The sequence below is a fragment of the Epinephelus moara genome, chromosome 14 (genome assembly GCF_006386435.1).
Source record: "Epinephelus moara isolate mb chromosome 14, YSFRI_EMoa_1.0, whole genome shotgun sequence".
NCBI lineage: Eukaryota > Metazoa > Chordata > Actinopteri > Perciformes > Serranidae > Epinephelus > Epinephelus moara.
In genome coordinates, this window is record NC_065519.1 from 36,213,331 (window position 1) to 36,237,169 (window position 23,839).

Sequence of the window (23,839 nt, forward strand, 5' to 3'; positions counted from 1 at the left end):
AAAAATTAAGTCAGCCTGGAAGACCTGGGAGGAAGAACTTCCCGATATGGATAAGATCAAAATCCCATGTTGCTACAGCCCATCAGACAAGGTTAATACAACAAGGGAATTGCATGTATTCTGTGATGCCTCAGAAAAGGCATATGGCTCTGTGGCTTACCTGAGGGAAGTGAATAAACTGGAACATACCTACCTGGCCTTCATCATGGCCCTCTCAAGAGTAGCACCTAAACGTCAGCTGACAATGCCTCGCCTCGAATTATGTGCTGCTCTATCTGGAGCTTACTTGGCCCAACTGCTTCGATCAGAACTTACCCTTCCCTTCAACCGCACAGTCCTCTGGTCAGACTCCACTGCAGTACTCACTTGGATCAACTCAGAGACTTGCCGCTACAAAATGTTCGTTGCCAACCGGATAACGGAAATCTTAGAGCTCACTAACCCTGCGGATTGGAGGTATGTTTCATCCCCCCTGAATCCAGCAGATGATCTTACCCGAGGCAAGAGGCTGCTTGACCTAGTAGCTCCCAATCGCTGGGCCACCGGACCTCCCTTCCTGAATCTGCCATCAGATCAGTGGCCCATGCAACCCCCTAGTGCCCCGGAAGTAGCTGCATGTGAACTATGAAAATCAGCATTTTGCGGCCACATCCATACACCCTCAAACTTCATTCCCGATGACATCACAGCCTTCATATCCTGGAATGACCTTGTGGATGCTACAGCCCATAACCTCCACAGTACCCAGACTCCTCCCTCCAATCCCCTTGAACGTGCTGAGGTTGAAAACCTTCTCTTGCGACATGCTCAGCAGCAGAGTTTTCCAGATGAGTACCTATTGCTCCAGTCAGATAAGCCTATTCACAAAGACAGCTACCTTTGTATCCTTGCACCTGAGTTTGATCCTGCAACTAGTCTAATCCGTGTGGGAGGACGCCTAAGAGGAAGTAAAGATCTTGAGCTCTGTACCATGCATCCTGTAGTGTTAGATCCTAAGCACACCGTCACTCAGCTTCTCATAGGAGAATATGACCGTAAACTTCTCCATCCTGGTCCTGAGAGAGTGTTCGCTGGAGTTCGCCGGCACTACTGGATCCTTAGAGGACGTCAAGCCATCCGGAAGCATCAGCTGTCCTGCCTAGACTGCAGGAAACTGAGAGGGAAACCTGTCATCCCCAAAATGGCTGACTTACCCCCCTCACGACTCTGCCTTTTTAAGCCCCCCTTCTTTTCAACTGGCATGGACTGTTTTGGGCCCTTTACGGTCAAGGTTGGCTGTCATCATGAGAAGAGGTGGGGAATCCTCTTTAAGTGCCAGACCACCCGCTGCCTCCATCTCGAAACCTTGGCTCGGCTAGATTTTGACAGTTTCCTTATGGCATTCCACCATTTCATGAGCCGCCGAGCTGCCCTTATGAACTCATCTCCGACCAAGGCACAAATTTCAATGGTGGTGAGAGAGAGTTGCAGGAGGCTTTTACCCAACTCAGCCCAATACTGCAAGAACATCTATCCAAATACAAAGTCTGCTTCATCCACAACCCACCTCATGCCCCCCACTTTGGAGGAACTTGGGAAAGAGAGATGCGAGCCATCAAAACTGCACTGCACGCAGCCCTGGGAGGTAAAACTGTCACAGATGAGGTACTAAGAACAGTTCTCACAGAGGTAGAGGAAATTCTGAATGCCAAGCCCCTTGGATATCTGTCCTCTGATATTGCCGACCCAGACCCAGTCACCCCTAATCTTCTCATGGGGCGGCTGGATGCTTCCCTTCCACAAGTCATATACAGAGACACAGAACTATTGTCCAACTGTAGATGGCGCCACAGTCAAGTTCTGGCAGACCACTTCTGGACTCAGTACATCAAATACTACCTTCCTACCCTGCAGCTAAGGCAGAAATGGCTCACGGACAATCCCAACCTTGCCATATCCACCGTGGTCATGGTAATCGAGTCCTCTGGCCCATAGGAAGGGTCCAACGTCTCCTACCAAGTCAAGACAGTAAAGTTCGTGTAGTAGAGGTCAACATTAAAGGAAGGACCTATAAGTACCCTGTATGTAGATTGGTTGCCTTACCTGCCATCTCGGAAGAGGACACTACACCCCCTAATGCTCCTCACAGAAATCAAATATGAACATCATATGTGTGGGGTTGCTGTAGTGAAGAGCAGGAGGGAGGAGGAACTTTGATGAGCAAGAAGAAGGAACTGTGTGAGCAGGAAGTAGGAGGAGCAAGGTTGGGCAGAGCCTATATATAGAGAGTGGCATCAAGTGTGAGTCTTTTCTCCTGCCAGCAGCAGCAGCAGCCTTCCCACAGAGCAGCTAACCCTTTGATAGCCATTGTGAAACTGCGTAATATGTGAGTTTCTCAGTGCATTGTACATTTATGTTGGTGGTATTTATGTTGCTAAGATGCTAAGCCAAAATGACTGACAATTATGTTAACTCCTTTAGTTCCAGTCATAGATTTATCGTTTACTTATCATTTGATGATTGTATTTCATTTTATAATGACACAAGTTGTGTGTTTCTGTCTAAATATAAAGCAGCGGCACAATTGCTACCATTCCCCCCCTTCAATACCACCTGTTGTAATAAATGAGCTGAAACCTGGATCTGACCGCACACCCAGGGGTGTCAGGGGAGGAGGGTGGCTGGTTGATTTTTGGTTGATTTTTATTTTATTTATTTATTTTATTTTGATCTCCCCTATGTTAATCACTTATTGATGCCATTTTTGAAGTATGAATAAGTCAATAAGTAATTTATTCCATTGAAATATCATTGATGTATTATAGAAAAGTGATTTAACTTTTTATAAATGACAAAAGGCACATCTGTATCGTACCGTGGGTCCCAATTTTGGTACCGTTACAACACTAATCTGGGGGGTGGGGGGGGGGGTTCATCTGCAAAAACTAATGAAAAACTAAACAACGGCATTCAGTACTCAGTATTCGGCCAAGCGTTTAATTTTATTCGGCTTCGGCTTCGGCCACAATATTTCATTTTGGTGCATCCCTAGTGTTTAGTTCTCTCATATGTATTGGAATTCCATTCCACTCTCTTGAACCTCTTACAGACCATGCTGACTGGCTAAAAGAACTTTTCCTCAATGGAATCGTATAATCTCCTCTTATGGAGCCCAGAGTGATATGATTAATATTTGTTCTTCTGCTGACATAGGCTTCAAGTGGTGGTGAAGCTAAGCCATTGGAGACTCTGACTATCCTGTCTAGCCTGCGTTGCTTGAAATGTCACTTGACAGAAAATAAATCATGGATTAATGGGAGCTCTATTGGTGTGCGGATCATTTTTTCCTTTTTTGAGACTTTGTCTTGCACATTTCATTAAGTCACCCCTACTTAAAATCTGTTTTTTGTTTTGTTTTTAATATATAATTGGGCAGTGATGGAAGTGCTTTGTTTTGTTTTTTTGCTAGTGTTTTGAATGCTTGTTTGAATAATAATTCAAGTGGTTTTAAAGTGCTATGGTTAGCCTGTGAGCTTGCTATACAGCAGGGGTATTCAAGTAAAATTCAGAGAGGTCCAGTTGGAGAAAATTTCCTAAAGCAAAGGTCCAGAACATCATAATGTCGAACTTGCGATATGATTTCGTGTGATATATACTGAGGTAGCCTAGTAGTTGTATCAATGTCTGCAAGTACATCTGTCAAACCAAGTAAAGAAAGTGCGATTCAAAAACATTTCGACAATATTTACTGTCACTTAACATTGAACTATACAGATATAAACTTAAAAATTAAAGCTGCAAGCAGCGTTGGGCGGAACCTCAGACTCATGCCGTTTCGGCCTCCAGCTCATGTAGACAGTTAAAGACAAAAGTTTCATATGAATTTTAGACTGCTCTCCACTCTAGCTCACAGCTGAGAATTTCTCCACATTTGCTCATGTTACTTTCAGAGACACTAGCTCACATCCTGTTGGATTTAGGTCAGGGGTGTCAGTGTGTGATTTGTAGGTCACACAAACAAGCCAGTTTTGGTTTGATCTTTCTACGACATTCCTATAGTCTGCAGTGGCCATTTTTGTGTGTCTAGGTGGTGCTAGAGAGCCCATTTTGGCACTTTTGGGGTTAACTCTGCCATTGGCCGAGGTCCCTAATAAAATGGAGAAAATAAATTAAATAGTTTTTGATAAAATGTGTATCTTAAAATAAAGTGCTTAATTTTAGAAAAAATGAAATAAAATGTAGCAACTGCTTATATCTTCCATTTTCTTTAACTGTTTGACATCTTTACTTAACAGTCTCAACCAATTTTATAATCAATTAATAACAATTGAACAGTTTTAGAGTTCCTCTTTCTCTCCCATTTTTTCCCACTGTTCCCACTTTTGGTTGTTCAGTGAGAGAACTGGGCTCAAGCTTGTCCTGCCAGGATTTTAAATCTGGGCTGGAATGGTGTCGGGGCCATTCTCATGCACATGTGCAGGTGCTCATTGGTAAGCCTGGAATGATATTTAGTTTTTATAGTATTCATGATGGAGAAAGCTGCCTCGCAGCTGTATGTGGAGCCAAACATGGTCAATATGTACAGGGCTACTTTCCTCAGACCTGGGAAAGCTGTCTCAGAGACCATTTGGAGCCTCAGAGTGGCAGGATAAGTTCATCCAAACTGCTCTTTCAGGGCCACAACTGCTTGGAGATCAACCAGTTGCATCTGGAGAGGCCCAGCATTTGCGTACCTGAAGTGTGTGACTTCCTTTAAGACCCCCCTGACATCTATGATGAGAAAGCTGCTGTCGAAAACTGAAGCTGTCACAACATTTGCTGAAGTTCACAATCAGCTTATCAATAAAGTCAACAAAAGAAGACACATCTCTCTGTCTCTGTCCCTGAACCTGTTCCTGCACAGCTGGGAAGTGTGCACACTCTCCCTGCAGGTCGTCCTTGAACACCTCAACTTTCCTCTGAAAGGAGCGAACAGCTGTCATCAGTTTACAAATTGAATTACTCTTGCCCTGTGACTTTAATTGCAGTTCATTCAGATGTGAAGTTATATCAACCAAAAATGCCACATTATCCATCTTTTCTCGTCTTTTAATAAAATGAGAGAAAATTGTGTTGCCTTCTGACTTCGCAGCTCTGCCAAGAAAGCTGCTATTTCCCTTCTGATGGACCAAAAGCGCTCCAACACCCTGCCTTTGCTGAGCCATCTCACATTGTTGTGCAGCAAAAGATCATCAGCATTTGCATCAGCTTCTCTGAGGAATTCTCTGAGCATGTGGTGCTGATAGGAAGAGGATGCCCTAAGAAAATGTATCATTTTCATCATTGTATTCATCACCTCAGCATATTCATCTGACAGAGTGGAGCACAGGACAGACTGATGAATTGTGCAATGGTAAGGTATGAGGTCAGGATTGTCCTCCGTCATTCTCGCCAGAACTCCTTTCTCTCTCCCTATCATGGCAGGGGCTTCATCTGTGGTTATTGAACCACTTGTTTTGGCTCTATTCCTTGCTTTATTAACATCTCCTTAATGGCCAGGTAGATGTCCTCTCCTCTTGTACTGGTCTGAAGCGGAGTAATACCTAACAGGTTTACCCAACACTTTCTTGTCTTTGTCAAAGAACCTTACATAAACTAACAGCTGAGCATTGTCAGACACATCAGTGGACTCATCTACAGCTAAGCCTACACATGGTGCCTTATTAATGGCTTCATCCAACTGGGCAAGCACATCCTGGGTAAATATTTCACTTTGTGGCTGATGATGCTGACATGGGTATTTGCTTTATTTTGTCACAAAGCTCTTCCTTTTTTCCCTCAAGTAAGGTTTCAGCGACTGCACTCATGCACTCCTTGACAATCTCTCCATCAGTAAATGTTTTTTTGTTGTGAAAAACAAAACCCAAGCAACTCTGAGGGAACATTCATGAGCACGTTGTTGGGCAGTGAATGAATGGGTCAGGATCCTGGCTGACTGATCATATGGGGCTCTGAGACTGCTTATTTTCTGTGACCTCAGTTCAGACTTGAGAGGGTATGATTGGTCGAAAAACTTTGTGCTTTGTCTCATAGTGGTGTTTCACATTGCCACTTTTAATGAGAGCGACAGTCTCTGAGCATATGAGACACACTGGTTTTGTGCTCTCAGTGGGAAGAATGAACATGAAACGAGTCTGTCCATTCCGGGTTGAAAGCTCTGTTTTCACTGTCCACTTTTCTCTTCTTAGAGAGTGCCATGCGTACTTATTTTTCTCTGCAGTCTTTTCCTCTGCGTTTCTCTACCTGTCTCTTCCTCTGTTTCTCTCTGTCTTTTGCGCACTCGCCTTTCTGTCTTCTCTCCCTGTCTCACACTGACTCGTCTCCTCCTCTGTTTCTCTCTGTCCCTTGTTCACTTGTCTTCTCTCCCTTTATCATTTTCTTGTTCTATATTTCATCCTTCAATATTTCTGATGTCTTTCCACTTAACACTCATCTCTCACCTCGTTCATCTGACTGTATTCAGAGTCGCAATATTTATCACCTGGAATGCAGAGATGTGATTGGCTGGGTGGCATCACGTGGGATGGCTTAACTCACATGCAATTGGTCTGTGCATTTTCTGATCAGCTAAACTGGTGCCGTAAACACTAGAAAAGTTGCACCGCTTAAAATAGAAGCATCCCGTCAAAATTTGAAATCCCTTAATAATTTACTGGTTACAGGACGGTGTTCCATTGGAGGCAGCATTCATTCAGCCATGAACTGGTGAGCTTAGCTGCAACATCTGCTTTAGTTGTTTAGCTCTGAAGTCGAATTGCATTGGGTGGAGAGACACAGAGCTGTTACTGAGATGGAAAATGATCTGCTCAGCTACCCATTTCTTAGCAACCTTAGGCCCTGTTTAGACGACAACGGTTTCTCTAAAAATGGAAAAGTCTGTCCTTTGCGTTTATATGACGACGTTATTGAAACGATCTCCGTTCACACAGAGCCACAAAATCGAGTAAGGTAAAGCTGCAGTACCGGAGTCTGCAGTTTCAGGACCGCAGTTTTAGGACCATTTAATTTTCCGAGCGGAGGCTGCAACCTGAAGTTTATTTAAATTTTTTTGCTATACCCAAATACTACTTTCTTATTAAAATCAGTGTTGGGCAGTAACGCTTAAGGTCCATTGGTGATCATAATGCAGTTTTTATTAATGAGGAGAGAGTTGATCAGGTTACAGTACAAGTACAAGTACTTAGGCATTCATTTTGATTTTCAGTTACAGTGGGCTTATCATGTTGACAATGTGTGTTCAAGAATCAGTCAATGTCTCTATTTTCTGTGTAGGCTCAGGGTCCATGGAGTAGATAAAAATGTATTGTTATTGTTTTATAGATCATCCATTGAAACTATCATCCGTTATGGCATCACAACATGGTTTGGTCACCTGACCGTCAAACTCAGATCACAACTTCAAAACTTGATTAAGAGGGCAGGTAAAATAATTGGCATGCTGCCCCCATCTTCCCTCCAGCAGATATTTGAGCAGACAGTCATGAAGCAAGGCCAAAAAATCACTACAGACCCGAATCATATCCTCCATAAGGAGTATGAATTGATGCCTTCAGGCAGAAGGTACAGGTTACCCAACTATAAGTTGAACAGGTACAAATTTTCATTTATCCCACTTTTTTTTTTTTTTTTTTAACTATATGTTGTCTGTATATGTGGTGGCTGTGGGACGGTGGGTGGTCTCTTGCAGGTCCAAAACAAAATTCTCCTAAGGGAGACAATAAAGATCTTATCTTATCTTATCTTATCTTATCTTATCTTATCTTAATTTGACTGATGAAGCCCAGGTAACTATACATTCTGATCTCCTTACCCCTTACACCCTTCCTCACACTCTCAGGTCTGCTGACCAGCTGTTACTTTTGGTCCCCAGATCCAGACTTGTGACTGAAGGTAGCAGGGCATTCGCTGTAAGGGCTCCACAGTTGTGGAATGCACTTCCTTTGGGAATCAGACAAGCTACCTCAGTGTCGTCTTTTAAAACTCTGTTGAAAACTCACTTTTATAACATGGCTTTTAACTAATAAGTTTTATCCGACCTATGCTTTTACTGTTTCTTTTATTATTCATTGTCTTATCTCTGTTTATTTTTGATTGTTTTGTAATACTGGGATGAATTGTGTATTATGTTTTTATGTTTGTGAACTTGTTTTTTGAAAAGTGCTATAAAAATAAAGTTTATTATTATTATTATTGCCGGTACTCTCCGCTCCTCTCACCCACACCTAAACACCCATTCTGGGTTACACAGTGTCGGCCCGCTTTGCCTGACCTCCGCGGTCCTCTCCGCTCCTCTCGCCCACACTTCAGCACCCATTCTGGGATACACAGTGACCGTGACGAGGTAGAGTTGCCACAGTAGAATCTACACCAAAACGCAACTAAAGTTTACCGTTTTCAGTTGAAATCGTTGTTGTATAAACGGGACCTTAAAGCCGCCACAAGGAACTTTTAAGGGGATATGCAAAAGTCTCTTGTTTCTGCTGATGTCTGTGCGTGACCTACAACAGCAAATGAGACCATCGGTGTGAAGATAAGCTATTTCTATAGAGTGTATATACATACCTTTAGGAAACTGTGTCCGGGTCCATCCCAGGTCGCTTCCAGGATGAAACGATTTACGGCACTCAGACGGCACACGTCATCTTACCTAGCTGCTTAGATTTATAGTGACTCTTATAAATAGTCGCTATTCCTCCTCCTCGACCCGACGTCCGCGGGGAGTTAAAATAGCAGCAATCATCAGGTAAAAGTTCTGTGAAAGCACTGGACTCACCAACAGTCAGCCACGTCTCAGTCACACAGAGAAAATCCAATCCTCGGGAAGTCAGGAGATCCTTCAGGATAAACGTTTTGTTCGCTAGCGATCTAGCATTTACCAGCCCAATCCTGGCAGGAGTCGGCAGGTCCACGGCTTTAGCTGTCCGGGGAGCCACACACAAAGGCCGCAGGTTGCACAGATTCAACCCGCGCCAGCGGGGATGAGGAGAGCAGGGGCCACGGGGCCGGAACACCTCATCCGGGCCGACGACAGGTACCAGCCAGGCGTCAACAGGGTCCAACGAGTGCCGAGAAATAAAGAGGCGAGGCACTGCTCCATACTCAGTCCAAGAAGCCGTGGAAGTGCTGGAAGTGCTCGCCAAACAGGCCTTCAGCCTTACCAGCCGACAGCTGCGTTTACCCCGGCGGCAGTGGTGCTTACGCCAGAGGGGAAGAGCTGGGGCACGGCAGAGGTGAGCTGGGATCCCCGATGGGAGCGGGGGCAAAGCTTTCCCGTCTTGTTGTTTCATTCATCCCCAAAACAAACACATGCGCGGGCCAGGTAAGCGTCTTCATGACAATACGCACTAGAGCTCATGGGAAATGTAGGCTTCATTCCGGCAAAACACTACCGCTTTTGTCCACAGGGTCGCCAAAATCAACTCAAAATTAAAGTTCCTTGTAGGGGCTTTAAATACTATTGGAAGAATATGGATTGGCCTGTAATTACATAGGGAGTGTGGATCACCAGATTTGAAGACTGGAGTGAAAATAGAAGATTTCTATGCATTTGGGAACTGACCAAGGGTTATTGAGAGGTTGATGATAGAAGCTATTGGATTAACTAATGGTGAACCAAGGTCTTTAAGCATAGTTGTGTCCATCCCAAACACATCCTTGGCTCTGGAAGGTTTGAAGGACCTGATGATTTTCATAACTTCTGGCTTAGTGATGTTTTCTATGTGAAAGGGAGATTCTATTGTGTTCACTGGGTACACTCTGTTCTGGTTAAACTATAGAATCAACAAAATAGTGATTAAAGGCATTTGCTATTTAAGTTGAGTTGCTTAAGAGGTTTCCATTAAGATTAATTTCATAGGTTGTATGGTGCATTATGGTGCTGTCAGCTTTTTTAACTGATTCCAAGTCATTTTTGTTTTTCCTCTAGCCTCATTTATAGCTCTATAAAAAGTTTGCCTTAGCTTTCCTGATCTCCTTCACTACCTTATTTCTCATCATAGTCTAGTGGTATTAGTCATGTTTTAATTTTGTTTTAATGGCAGTTTTTAAAGCAAAGTCACATTCTTTAATCAATTTTAAATTATCATAATTTATCCAAGGAGGACTATTCTTTTTAGCCCTATGTTTAATCTTGTGAGTAGCTTCAGTAATAATATTCTGTTTTTGCTAGAGAATGTCATACAATCCTGTTCCAGATTAGCTCCAGACAACAACTCATTCCAGTTAAGCTGTTGGAATGAAGTTTTAAAATTGTCCTGCTAACTTTTTGGAATTCTATTAGATTTACTGGCAGCAGAGGGTTTAAATCACTTACTACTCAGCTTCCTGGCCGCCAAGATCATGTTATGATCAGACAGTCCAGCCAGCATATTAAAAGTTTTTAAAATTCTCTCCGGTCTGTTGCTAAAAACGAAATCAATCTGCGTGCTGGTAGAAGTAGTTGTTCTTGTGGGCCCTTGGAGTAGCTGTGATAAATTCAGCCTGTCTGTAATCTGTTTCAGATTTTTTTTTCTATGTATGTATGTAACCTCCCAGTTTACATTTAGGTCAACCATAATGATAACCTCTTTGTTAATGACATTCTTTCAGCATGTTATCAAGCTTTTCATAAAAATCATTATTTGCTGAGGGGTGTGTGTAAATTGTAATAAGGACAAAGGACATTTGTGGAGATAGAATAATAGAAAAAAATGAATTGAAAAAATTGAATTTCCCCTCAAGGATTAATAAAGTATAAAAGAAAAAAAATTAAACCCATCCTATCCCTTCTGTAAATATCATAACCAGCTACCATTAAGGCTACAGAAGGTGAACATTCATGAAGGCAAGTTTCAGACAGGCAAAGAAAGTCAGGGTTAGAGTCAATTAAGAGATGTTGAATATGGTCACTTTTTGACTTAATACCACATATATTTAAGTGTCCACACATTATTCCATTTGGCTTTGCTTTTGGGTCCAACCTTAACCTCTAATTATCAACTGTCTAAAATACTTTCCATTTCCATTTTTTTTGTGATAGCTGGATTTATCATCATCCTGTTGCATCAGTAATACGAGTTTTTGTTGTAGTTGAAATAAAAACATGCAACGCCTGGCTCACAGTCATCAAAACACTCATCCCTTTGTGGCACTGCTTTTAACTGAACATGGCCCTCTTTGCCACCCGCCTGATGATGACTGTGGTCCGATTTCACCGCAGCACTCACCAACAACAAGCCAGCCTCCAAGTGCCTCGCCAGCGCAGCACCACCCTACACGGTCACCTGCAGCAGCTCACCGGCCCTGCTTCTGGGCATCCAGGCCCACCGCACCACCGCACTGGACAGACACCAGAGTACCCACAGCAACCGGGCAGTAAAGACGACCAGCCATGTTACTCATAGCTCGATGTTAACTGGACACTCTGGAAAATGCGTACCAGAGGAAGAATGGTTTTGCACCTGGCTGCAGTTTCACTTGTAGAAATTCCTTTTTCTGACATTGCTGTGGAGTTACAGCAGTCGTAGCCATCTGTATGTACCGGGCCGGGGCAAGGATGGATATCTCCAGATAGTAGAAGGCTTATGCTTTGTTGGAGTTTTGATCCAGTTCTGGGGTGTTTGTTTAGCTGACCAAGTAAACATGGATATATGAAGGTTACAAGGCTACATATCCGAAGTATCTGTAAGTATAGCTGTTTTGCTAATTTAATGAATCAGTACTGTAGTCCAAAGTAGTACTTTCAGAGAGATTGCAACGCACAATATGTGGCCCAACTAATTTTATGAGAGTTTTCAATAGGTCATACACGTGGAGAGCTGCGAGTACACCTCTGCTACCGACTGCAGAGTATTTGGGGCAGTGGAATGGTAACGAAGGAACATGTAATGTGGAATAGTGTTGCTTATTGATGTGTTTGACATGTTTGACAGACGGACAGAGAGGCAGGTAGTCACTAGAATAACTGTGGTTCTTGGAAAGCCAGCATTAACGCTCAGCATGTCTGAGTGGTGGATGTTGCCCCTCCTGGTTCAACTGGTGATAACTTCTTTTATAGGGCAGGAGAGAGGAAGGCTGACAGCAGATGTGATGTGAGACGGTGTGTTTGGGTGTGCATGTGTGTGCATGCTGTGGTTATCAGGGGGAGATAAGTAAGGCATGTCAGTTAGGATGCCAGCGTGCATAGAAAGGAAGCTGTCACTCTGTGCTAAGGAATGAGAGAAAGAAGAGCACCTATGGGTGGGCAAGTCTGTCTGCCAAGATGCCACTCACCCAGACAGCAAGTGGGGGAGCTGTGTGTGTGTGTGTGTGTGTGTGTGTGTGTGTGTGTGCGTCTGTGTGTTTCACAAGGGTTTAGGGATGTCCTCTAAAGGAAGCTGTTTTTCCTGTCAACCAGCTTTATACTTTAAATCCCTGTTGAGCAGTCACACTGAAAGTCCTCTGCCTCCAAGATTGAGCCTATCCAATAACAAACACTAATACAAATGCACAAACACATATACACGCACATATTCACACACCTCAGCTATTTTGGCAACATGTACTTTAATCTGTCAAGAGCTTCCTGCATTAAAACAAGAGGAGAGTCAAAAGTCTGAAGTAAACTGTCTGCAGGAGGGGGAGGTGGGGTGGAGGGCCATAGCCAAACCACAATGTCACATGATCATTATAGCTATTGCTGTGACATTAACAATCATACTGGATTTTTTTTTTTTTTACAGGAAATGTACCATACAGTCTCTATGTCAGTACAACATTGCAAATTGAAGTCCTTCAACAACAAATGCACATGGTCACATTTTCTCAACACACACACATGGTCAGGTTTATGAAAAAAGAAGGGAACACCGGCCTCCCGGTTGAAAGTAGGTGGTTGTTGGACCCATCCACCACCCCTCCTACCCACCTTACTTGGACTTTTGTCGCCTTAACATTTGTTGTCATCCTGCTGCATTTCCCCCTGATGCCGTTGGGCGCCTTTTAACAATAACAGTGACTGACTGCATATCATGCCGATGTGAAAGGATGGCTTTTTCATTGGTGTCTAACGCCAGAAGTCACTGACCAAGGGCTGGTTTTCAACAACTCTGGAGTGAGACTGGGAACCACTGAAATTTCGATTTGTAGAGGTTGTCTGGATGATGTGCACTTTAAATAAACAAAAGTTGAAGTTGAAATAGAGGGTTGTGCTACCTCATGAGCCACAGCCACCTATGTCACACACACTGGCCCCAAAAGAGTCATACTTTATTTAAAGTAAATGGCTGTTAGACAGTGAATAAATTTTCCTCATCTGGAAGCCAACAAATGGCTTGGCCAAAGAGAGACTGCATGTGGGGTTGGGTATTGTTGTTTTTTTTTTGTTTTTTTCTCAGTGATACCAGCATGGAAACAATACTTTTAAAATGGTACAGATGCCTTTTTTGTTTTTGTTACAACGGCAAAATTAGCGTTGAAATTGAACAATATATTAAAGCCTCACAGTTTAAAGTGTACTTCAATATATAAATCTGAATAAATGAATAACAATATAACTTCACAAAAAAAATTCACATCATAAATTAAAGCTACAAGCTGCATTTATTGTGATCCGAGCAGATTGTAAACATTTAAATGCTTGTTTCTTTTTTAACTGATGGAAACCAAAACTCAGTGTTCAATTAAAATAATTCATTGGGGTCATCACTACATGCTTATTCTCCGTTAACATATATAAAGCTTTTTCAGAAATATTCGGCATGGCTCATGACCTTCTGTCAAAACATGTTTTACATTGCTACATTTACATACAATTTTTATCTTGTTTAAGATCTGAAAGGCTTCCCATGTCTATTTAAACATACATACTGCCACTATGTGAAAAGTGTGAAAGTTATCCTAAAATATTTTGGTGGCAATAGAATATATTAATAATGAATATCACTGCGTGAATGAATATCCATTTGAAACATGTGATATCTATTATCCAATGAATGTCTGTGTCAATTTTGGTTGCATTTGATCAAAGATTTGTGGAGATATAGACATAAATTGCTTTTGCATTATCTTAAAAATATATAGTGATGGACTTCTGAATAGGTTGCAGTGAGGAAATTCAGTGGATGTAGGCTACTGAAAAAAAACAGCTCTCTAGGATGTATGTGTGATTTACTACAATTTTTTGAAATTTGAAATGTGAAATGTCTAGAATTCTGATTTATTGTAATAAGCCACGCCCATCTTAAGCAGTCATTACCGCATTTTGTGCATTGACTGAGTCATGACCCTAGATGGTTTTAAAGGGATAGTTCGACATTTTGGCAAATTCGCCTATTGCCGTAATCCCTATAGTCATATGAGTAGGTACATTACCTTTAATTGTCAGTGCGAATGTAGTTCCGGCTCTGCATTTGGCCCCATGTAAATTGGTCAAAGAGACTGATGTGAAAAACAGTTTTTGAAACTGGTCCAGTATGGAGGGAGCGGGCATCAGCTGGCAGCCAGAGGTTGAAGCACACAGGGCAACTGAACACTGTCACTGTACGTCCATTAAAAGTGGTTATTCCACAGAGCAGCTCAGATTGTTATTATGAGTGTCTGAAGTATCTCTTTATCTTTCACCTGACCCATCGTGTTTGTTATTGTCTCATTAAGCAGAAGTCTCCTTCTGAAATATCACAAGATGCCACTTGTTGCAGTCAGACAACAGTGTAAACATAAGTGAGATCTGGAGAGAGTATATTAGACCCTTCCACTGTTAGTAAACAGTATGATGTTTTTTGGTGGGCGGGGCTTAGCTGAAGGCAAGGCAAGAGTTCTTTTGGCTTGTTTTTGACAGTGGAGGAAGGTAATACAAGTGGTGCATTCAGAAATACTCAACTGGACTGTTTGTAAATTTGTAAAGCTGTTGGAATCAACTCAACTCAAAGAACTTTATTTTCCGTTAGGAACTTCATTTGCGGAGAGCGACAGTGCATATTAAAACATACAGAGTCGGTTAAAAACAAATAAATAAGTACAAATGTTAAAAAGGAAAAAACACCAACAAGCATACACATACGTACATACATACATACATATACCAAAACTAACTATTCATCAGTCTAATGATGAGGGCACAAAGCCTGCCATGTATCGTTCGGTTATCCGGAGCACTGCACTCTTGGAGTGACAAAGCACTCTCTTGGCACTCTGGCTGGGGAGACTGAGCAGCAGAGCGCCGAGCGGAGTGAATGTGTGATTAACTTAACCGCTTGTTAATTCATATAGAAATATAATGCTCCGTTTCGTTGACCAACAGGACTATCGTTTTAGTTTGGACAGGACTGCTTAATGTGGGATGGCCGATTACTGTTTACATATTCATTACATCTTGCTGATGCTTCTTGTTATTACACTATTCTCTTTGCTGATGTAACACTAGAAATTTCTCTGCTGTGGGAATAACAAATGATTATCTTATTAGAAAAGACCGTGTATAGGGGCTTGTACAAAAACCAACATTTCCACTGTCATTCATAGCCAGTAGATATCTACTTGATGTACAGGAAGGGCAAATGTAGGCATAAAATATCATAAACATATATTACAGGTTGTATAATACCAAAGCATAATTACATTTTCTCCACACGCACACACACTGTAGCAGAGATAGTGTCAGCTGATGACACAACACTGGCATTTTTCACCCACAGGCACACCTTCAGCTTCCTTTCTGCTGGTTCACCCTCTGCTGCCATTTTTTCCTGCTCTCTCTCCACATCCGCTCTTCATCCATATACTCCGGCTCACATGAATACAGGCAACGGGCAAATTCAACAGCCTCATCCACATAACCGAAATCCAGTGCGTTTACTGTACACTACTCTGGTTATTATAATCTCTAAAGATCTAACACATTTCCACTGTTGTTCTCCTGCAACAAGTGACATCTTGTGATATGATATTTAAGGAGGAGACTTCTGCTTAACAAGGAAATAACAAACAAACCAGATAAAGTGAAAGGTAAAGAAACACTTCAAACACTTAAAACATACTGAGCCTGTATGTGGTGAAAATAACCACTTTTAATGGACATACAATGATGGAGTTCAATTGCCTCATTACAGCCTGTTATGCGGCTGCTGTCCGCTGCGGCTCCCGTCCGCTGCAGCTCCCTCAATACTGGACCAGTTTCAAAAATTGTAGTTCACATCAGTCTCTTTGACCAATTTTCACAGGGAAATAGGGTCCAGGTTGAAAAGTGTCAAAGTTATCCTTTAATAGTCCACCTTAAGTCAGCCCGGTCAGGTTCTGATGGAGGCTAACTTTGGTTGCTAACTTTGCTTGTTAGATTTTTTTCACTGTCAAACATCCTAAACTGTACACACAGTGCACTGCTACATTTAACCCCTTTGTGTAGGTTGTGTTCCTACACATGGTTGAATACCAAAAGGGTATTTTAGGGCACCAAGGTAAAGCTGGCCCTCAACCATTAAACCCAGCTGAATAGCAGTGTTATAGTAAATATTTTGTCCTGGTGTGGTTCCAAAACAGCTTCACACACTGGGGGCCAGACAACAGTATTACACTGTACCCTGATCTTCAGAGGTGGGAAATTTTCACTGCAGAACTGATTGTTGTATATTGCAGCACCTTGGTAAATCCAGTGGAATACATAATCAATTGCTGTTAACAGGTTGGGTTTACTGTGAGATCCTCCCTGAAATCAATTAGGAGAAATACACACACAAGTGACACATAAACTGTTAGACCAGCCAGGTGTGTCTGTTTCATAAAATAATCAAATATTATTTGGGGCACAGTGTGTCACACCTTAAACCACGCACAAGAGCTGAATTAAGGTGGCACGTGTGTCGTGCCCAGTGCCCTGAGGACCTGCTGGCACAATTGGGATTTGGTACTCACTTACTAAAGCCCCGTTTCCACCGAGCAGTACCATACAGTACAGTTCAGTTTGGCACACTTTTTTTCTGTTTCCACTGCAAAAATTTGTGGATGGTACCAATAGAGCCGTTCCGTACCATTACCATTTTTGTTACCCCTTCTGTTGGGGTACTAGCACACAGATTTGATACTAAAAGGTGGAGCTGTGAACACTGCAGTCAGTTGATTGGGCAATAGTGGACGGTCACTCTGCTCAGGGCTGAGCAGTGGCTAGTTTTGAGGCATTAGTTAACTACAACTATAAAATGAAAGGATGTTTTACTACCTCTCACAGCAGCTGCAGTCGGAGAAAAAGCAACTTAATTTACTGGGCTGACCGCCGGCAACTTTTAAGGTGGAACATCAACTTGTAATGTTACACAATGCAGGAGGTGATGACGTGAATCAATCAACACCTTAAGTATTCCATATGACAACTCTGACCATTACTTCAGTTTTTATATGACATACACTTTTAGTAATGAGTGAATCCTTAAGTGTTTGTATATGTTAATTTCGGCCAGATTATATCTACTGCATACATTCTAATCCTCACTCGGAGAAAAAAAACCTGTTTCTCCGGGCAGCATTAAACCCCCTAGTTAGCCTGAGAAGGACTAAATGCACAAAAGCCTTGTTCTGTGGATAACAAATGAGGTGCAGACTTCCCTCTGTGTCACAGGTAATGAGGAAATGTTGTGAGTGCTGGACACAGCAGTGAGTGACAACAATCCCGCCCACATTTAAGTGCACTGTTTGCAGTGGAAATGCTAGGGTCTAGATACCATGTCTGAAGCGTTACTTTTGGTTCTAAAGGTACCATACCGAAATTGTTTGGTGGAAATGGGGCTTAAGGGATTGTGCTCTACCAGTTTGTGACAGGGAGTCATAAAAGACAGAGTTTGTTTGTTTAGTCTGAAATAATAGGACTCAGAACTCACTCTGGCCATACTGACTGTACTGGTAGCCGGCAGCAGCCACAGCTGGGTCCATGCTGTAGCTAGTGGTGCTGTATGTGGGGGGGCAGTAGGATTGGGATGACGGGAGGCTGTCCACTGTCTTAATGGAGGCCTCAGCTGAACGCTGGCTGCAGCTTGCTGAGATGACACTGGATGGAGAGGAGTCCAAGGCACTGTGGAGCGGTGAGATAGAGAAGTCGTGCTGTGGCTGTGAGGAAACTCCACTGGGGTTACTCAGGATGCTCATCACCTGCAAACACAGAGGAGAAGAACTGAGACATGGAACTCTGCACCATAACTGGAAATTTGAAATTTGATTCTGATCAGCCTGATGGTGAGCCCCAAAAAAGAGAAAAAAAAAGAAAAACAAAAAAAAGGACAGGCCGCACCATGAGTCTGATTGATTAGAAATTTGACACGCATGGACAACTCAATGTGTTATACAAAAAAGCCTCTTGGACAAGTGAGGCCATCAGGATGGACTATTTTATATGCAGAAAATGGGAAAGTCTTTGCAAAGGGCGGGGCTTAGAAGGAAATAGGCTATTGATTACATTGTCTTGGAGCCATCTTGATGAAACTCAGTGAAGATATCCAGAACTATGTAGAGACCAAGAGTGTGTCTCAAATCACATACTTTCATTATTACACTTCAATGTAGTACATTAGTACACTACAAACTAGTTGCATGGTGTACTAATTTCAACAGGATAGATTTATCTCAAATTGCGCACATCTGTTTTGCACCTACCAGAAGTGACAGTTATTTTTCCAACCACCTCTTCTTCTTTTCTTCTTAAACGGCAAATTGCAAACGGATGGTGGAGCATTATCCCCAACATTTGAGTGCTATCTCCACCCACACATAAACCAAACTATGCTGCAATGTCAGTGCTAATTAAAATGTGCTGCTGTATGAATGAATGAATGAATTTTTATTCATATACATTTGGACTGTTTTGAGTGCGCCAATAGTACATTGCGTTTTCCACTACTGTGCAGTGTAAACTCACTTAGCGCACTTGTGCACTTAATAAGTATTAATTACTACTACTTAATAATTTTACTAACTTATATTATAATTATACTTAGTAATTATACTAACAATCCGAGCCTATGTGTTTAAAAACAATTCACTGTTAGTGGACGTATTTTTACGTTGTTTGACGATAAAATTATTAAACCATCATCATTAAGAATATATATTTTTTTAAATATAGTAATAAAATTAATGATCTCTTTGTTTTTACTTGTTTTTGGCAGTAAAAGTTAAATATCCCCATTGACCAAAAAGTAAACATCCATATTGACCACCACTGACCACCCCCTGTATCTGCATGAAATGGTTTGGTCCTGCCTTAGCGTACTGACGGTGATGGTGCCTAGCAGCAGTCAGCAGTTGCACTAGAATGCTACAGTCATCATCATGCTACCTAGTACTAAAAGAAAATCCGGTTTTCAAAAAAGGAAAAAGAGAAAGGAGAGAGAGGAGAGGCAAAAGAAAGGGTGTCAATATGTGAGACAGTTTTTCGCCAAGAAAGGTGGGTAGCCTATAGTCTGTGAGTGGTAGAAATTAAGCTGTTAGCTTAATTAATGTCCATAGTGAAATAAGCTAGCTACAGACTATTGTTAGCCTACATTTCACTCCTTTTTAACCTAAATTTAATCAGTGCAGGTAAATGTTTAGCAAGATATTCATATTAAATCAGCTGTCCCTGCCCCTTTTACCAGACTCAACAACAGATGAGTCAGAAGCAGCAATCCTGTCTCCCCATAACTTTACCCCTAACCCGTCCCAATGAAAAAGGTGAGCAACATTGTGTTGAATGACATGTCAGTTAGCATCATTGCAGGGAGTCTGTGGGAATTTCTCTCTTTCTCTTGCTCTTTTTTACCATTACAAAAGAGAAAACGAAATATTTTTCAATGACAGAAATTCAAACTAATTATTTTTCCACATAATGATTATTATGAAACAAAAACAGCCTACAACTGTCTGTACTGGATGCTGGGCAGTTGGAAACATTAAGTAGCCTAACTCAGCCTGTATTACAGTTACAGGCAATATTAAAATAATCCAGTTAGATGCTTCCATTTAGATTGAATTATGGCCATTAAATGACAATTATAGATACAGACTTTATTATTCCCATGAGTTCAATTTATTTTTGCAATAGTGAATTGCATACTGTATGCAGACTGTTGCATGTACAACTCACTAGCAGTAAATATTGTACTGGTAGTAACTATGTAAAGAAAAAAAAAACACATATGTTGTGGCTACATACCACACACAAGACAGGACTTTGAAAGAGGATCAAGATTTAATAGAGCAGAGCAACGCGTTTCACTTCATCAGGCTCATACTGAGCGCAGGAAGGACATCTTTTAAATAGGAAACAGCACTCTAAGATTTACATAATTGAACAACAGAAAAGAATCAAAATAATATATACACTGTTTCAATGGCAAAATTACCATTTATACCATATAAAATATGGAATAGCCTCACATAGTCAGATTCATTCAAATAGCAATACAAGGACAACAGCACATCTGTTCGGTAAAACCGATTCTGATTCTGATCTGCAAGAGAGATATTTCAATACCATTTCACAAGGAGGATAATCTCAGAATTTTAAGAACACAAGAGCCACAACATATGTGGTTTTTTTTTCTTTACGTAGTTCACTTACCACGCCTGCTCGTTTTGTGATGCCGACAGATGAAAAGACAGTATCTTTCAAGAAAAACGTTTGAACCACCCCTGAGCTTCTGCGCTCCATCCTTTCACTGTAGTCCTCGTAAACAAACATTTTCCGGTGTTATGTCCCTACTGGTTTCCAATTTAACTGGTTTCCTTACCGAACAGCTGCAGATGTGCTTCGCCTACGTCAGCAGATTTGTCACAAATTCACAAACATACACAACATATTACTGGCGATTTTAAAGTCGCAGCCCACATCTACCACAGCGAATATGCTTCTGTAAGTGAGCACGTACCAGCGACATTAAAAAAAGAAAGGAAAGAAAATATGATATACACAAATTTGCGTCAAGCTGGACTTGATTTCAAGTCAACAAAAGACAATATAACACAAACCGCACGTCTACCTGTGTGAGCCACAGAGACTCACAGAGTGCATGGCTTTCCTCAGGTATTAGTAAAATTACATCAGCATCCAGGTAACATTTTGATTTGGGCTGACCTGAGACAACTGGTTACCCTCGGCTTGCCTTGAAAATACCCAAACATATTTATCAATGTTTCTTGTTTTTTTTCCACGAGTCTACAAACATATTCAGTGCCACATTACAGTCTGCACAACACTGCACACTATGACAAAGCCTGTCATGTTTAAAAAGTGACGTTGACGTGAAATCGAGTCCAACTTGACGCAAATTTGTGTATATCATATTTTCTTTCCTTTCTTTTTTAATGTCGCTGGTACGTAGTGCTCACTTACAGAGGCGAAGCACATCTGCAGCTGTTCGGTAAGGAAACCAGTTAAATTGGAAACCAGTAGGGACATAACACCGGACTGTTTCCACAGGCGTGTTGGGATCGATATCCAGCACAAATTGTTTCGTCCTGTCTGTATACATCACTCTGCTCCACGTCTTCGGCTTGTTACCGCAACCTTTTACAATACATGTGTAAACCATGATTTACAACAGCACTCTGTAAACTTTTCTCAAACTTTCTGCTGCGTCCAGCTGACGATACCGCAAATGCAAGGCTGCAAGCAATAACTACGGCACTGTCTCAGGTACGAACTGTGTCATTCCGCCCAGTGGTTTACTGAAGAAAGTAGTTCCGAGTATTTGCTTCATGTGTCGTAATGTTACTTAATTATACATTATTATTTTATAGCGTGGGGAATGCACAAGCCGTGCGTTTTGGAGTCATTTGATGGTGTAATTGATTAGATTTGAGGGCTCTGTCCCACCGATCTAAAAACAGCAGGCACTGACATTTAAAGGTATCAGAATCAAGAGCTCGCCATTCTTGTCCTGTGTATCAATTTTCAATCAGATACTCAGATTTCTTCGTCTCTTGTTTTTATGACGGTAGCGTCAGGAGCAGCCAAAGACCACCTGGTGGCAAGATAGTTATCTACCAGTGTTCATAAACAAAAGAGTATTGGTCATGGCCGAAATAAAGATAAAGATAGATAATTATGTACAGTTAATGCGTTCAGGGTCTTCTGACTCTTTAAAAGTTGACATGGTGTCTCTAGCTCAAAGTATGAGGGACAAGAAGAGGTTGAAAGTTGATGAGTTTTGAAGAGGATTTGAAGATTTTCCAATTTACCTCCATTGACACTAATTAGACTGCCACCAGAGCGCCACCTATTGGCCGATTTGCACCGAATTTTGCACAAACCCTCATCAGGCCATGAAACACAATTAGCTAAAGTGTTGTGGTAATCCGACTGTATTCATGCAAAGTTTGGTGCAAATCAGTCAAATCGCCTAGGAGGAGTTCAAAAAAGTAGGTTTTTCATTGTTTGCGATTTAGCGAATGGAAATTTAATGCAAAAGTGGGCGTGCCTTACATCACACAATTCAGCTGAATTCAGAGAACACGTAAATAGAAGGTTTAACAATGTGCAACATATTATGTGGGAGTTATTAGCCAAAAACGCTTTTGCATTGAAAATAGCGCCACCTGCTGGTCATTTTTGGTGTGTGAGTTACAGGGGCCAGTCTATACCACCCCTATCAATTTTAATTCCATGAGTGTTATGGTGTTGGCACAGTGCCAAATATTAAATTAGACGGCCACCAGGAGGGCACTGAAAATAATTATACCAAGTTTCGTGTTAATCCGCCCAACCGATGTTGAGATATAAAATACTTCAATTTAAAGAGCGCCACCTGGTGGTCATCGCCTGACATTTTGCACAGAGCCTCAGGGGCTCATGGGGAAGTAGTAAATGAGTTTCATGTCATTCGGATACACCAATGTAGAGATATGCAGCACTTCCCGTTTACAACGAAATCTGCAGGAAGTTCTTATTTAATAACTTGAGTATTGTTTGGAATATCAAAATTCTTTTAATAACTTTTTGTCTGGAGGGTCCACAGATGCTGTGTGCAAAGTTTCATGCCAATCGGTGAAATTGCCTGGGAGGAGTTCGAAAAAGTAGGTTTGCGACATTTTGCGAATTTGCACAAAAAAAAACGGTAGGCGGAAATGGGCGTGGCCTATATCACAAGATTCAGCACAATTCACTGAACGCGTGGATATAAGGTTTTTGAATGTGCAACAAAGTATATGGGAGTTATGACCCAAAACGCACTTCCTTTGATTATAGCGCCACCTAGTGGTGGAAATTCAGGACCATTTGCAACCACCCAAAAATATCGAATTTCGGATGTGGCCAGATGAATGTGGAAAGTTAGAAGCATTTTGAAATTTGGGAAAGGGGCAAAATTGGGACACAAAGTCGGGTAAAGAATAATAATAATAAATAATAATAAACAGCACGATTACAATAGGGTACTACGCGGACGACTTCGTCGTCGCTCGGGCCCTAATAATTGAAGCTGCAAGCAGCGATGAACGGGCCCTCGCACCTTCACGCAACTCGGGGGGGGCTGGCAGGACGTCTTCTGACGTGTCAATTCATTTCTGTCAAAGTCAGACATCGCATGCAGGAGTGACTTGGAATATCCCTGATACAGTGCTGGAATTACATATTTCACATTTTGTATCACCTCCTCTTTCCACTAGAGGGAGTTGGAGAGCGCAGTAATTATACATCGTGTTTTTATACATCAAATATACACCACAGCATTTAACTTTCAGATAAATCAAAAGATAAGTGTTTGAGACCTACTTCCTGTCACCACTAAGTAGCACTGTGAGTATCAGGAAATATGGTCATATAAATGTTTTCAGGGCAGGACTAATATGAATCATCTGAAGTTTGATGGAGATCAGACCATTTACGGCAAAAATATAGCAATTTCCT

At 41.7% G+C, this 23,839-nt stretch overlaps 1 protein-coding gene across 3 annotated transcripts in view; it reads right to left on the bottom strand.

Annotated features, from left to right (window-relative positions):
• The window catches only part of LOC126400955 (paired box protein Pax-7-like), a 244,405-nt gene that overhangs the window by 12,404 nt on the left and 208,162 nt on the right, over window positions 1-23,839 (bottom strand). For all 3 annotated transcript variants that reach the window (XM_050061969.1, XM_050061970.1, XM_050061968.1), the window contains exon 8: window positions 17,841-18,108. In XM_050061969.1, coding sequence (XP_049917926.1) covers window positions 17,841-18,108 — 268 coding nt within the window. The remainder of the gene's footprint in view (window positions 1-17,840; window positions 18,109-23,839) is intronic.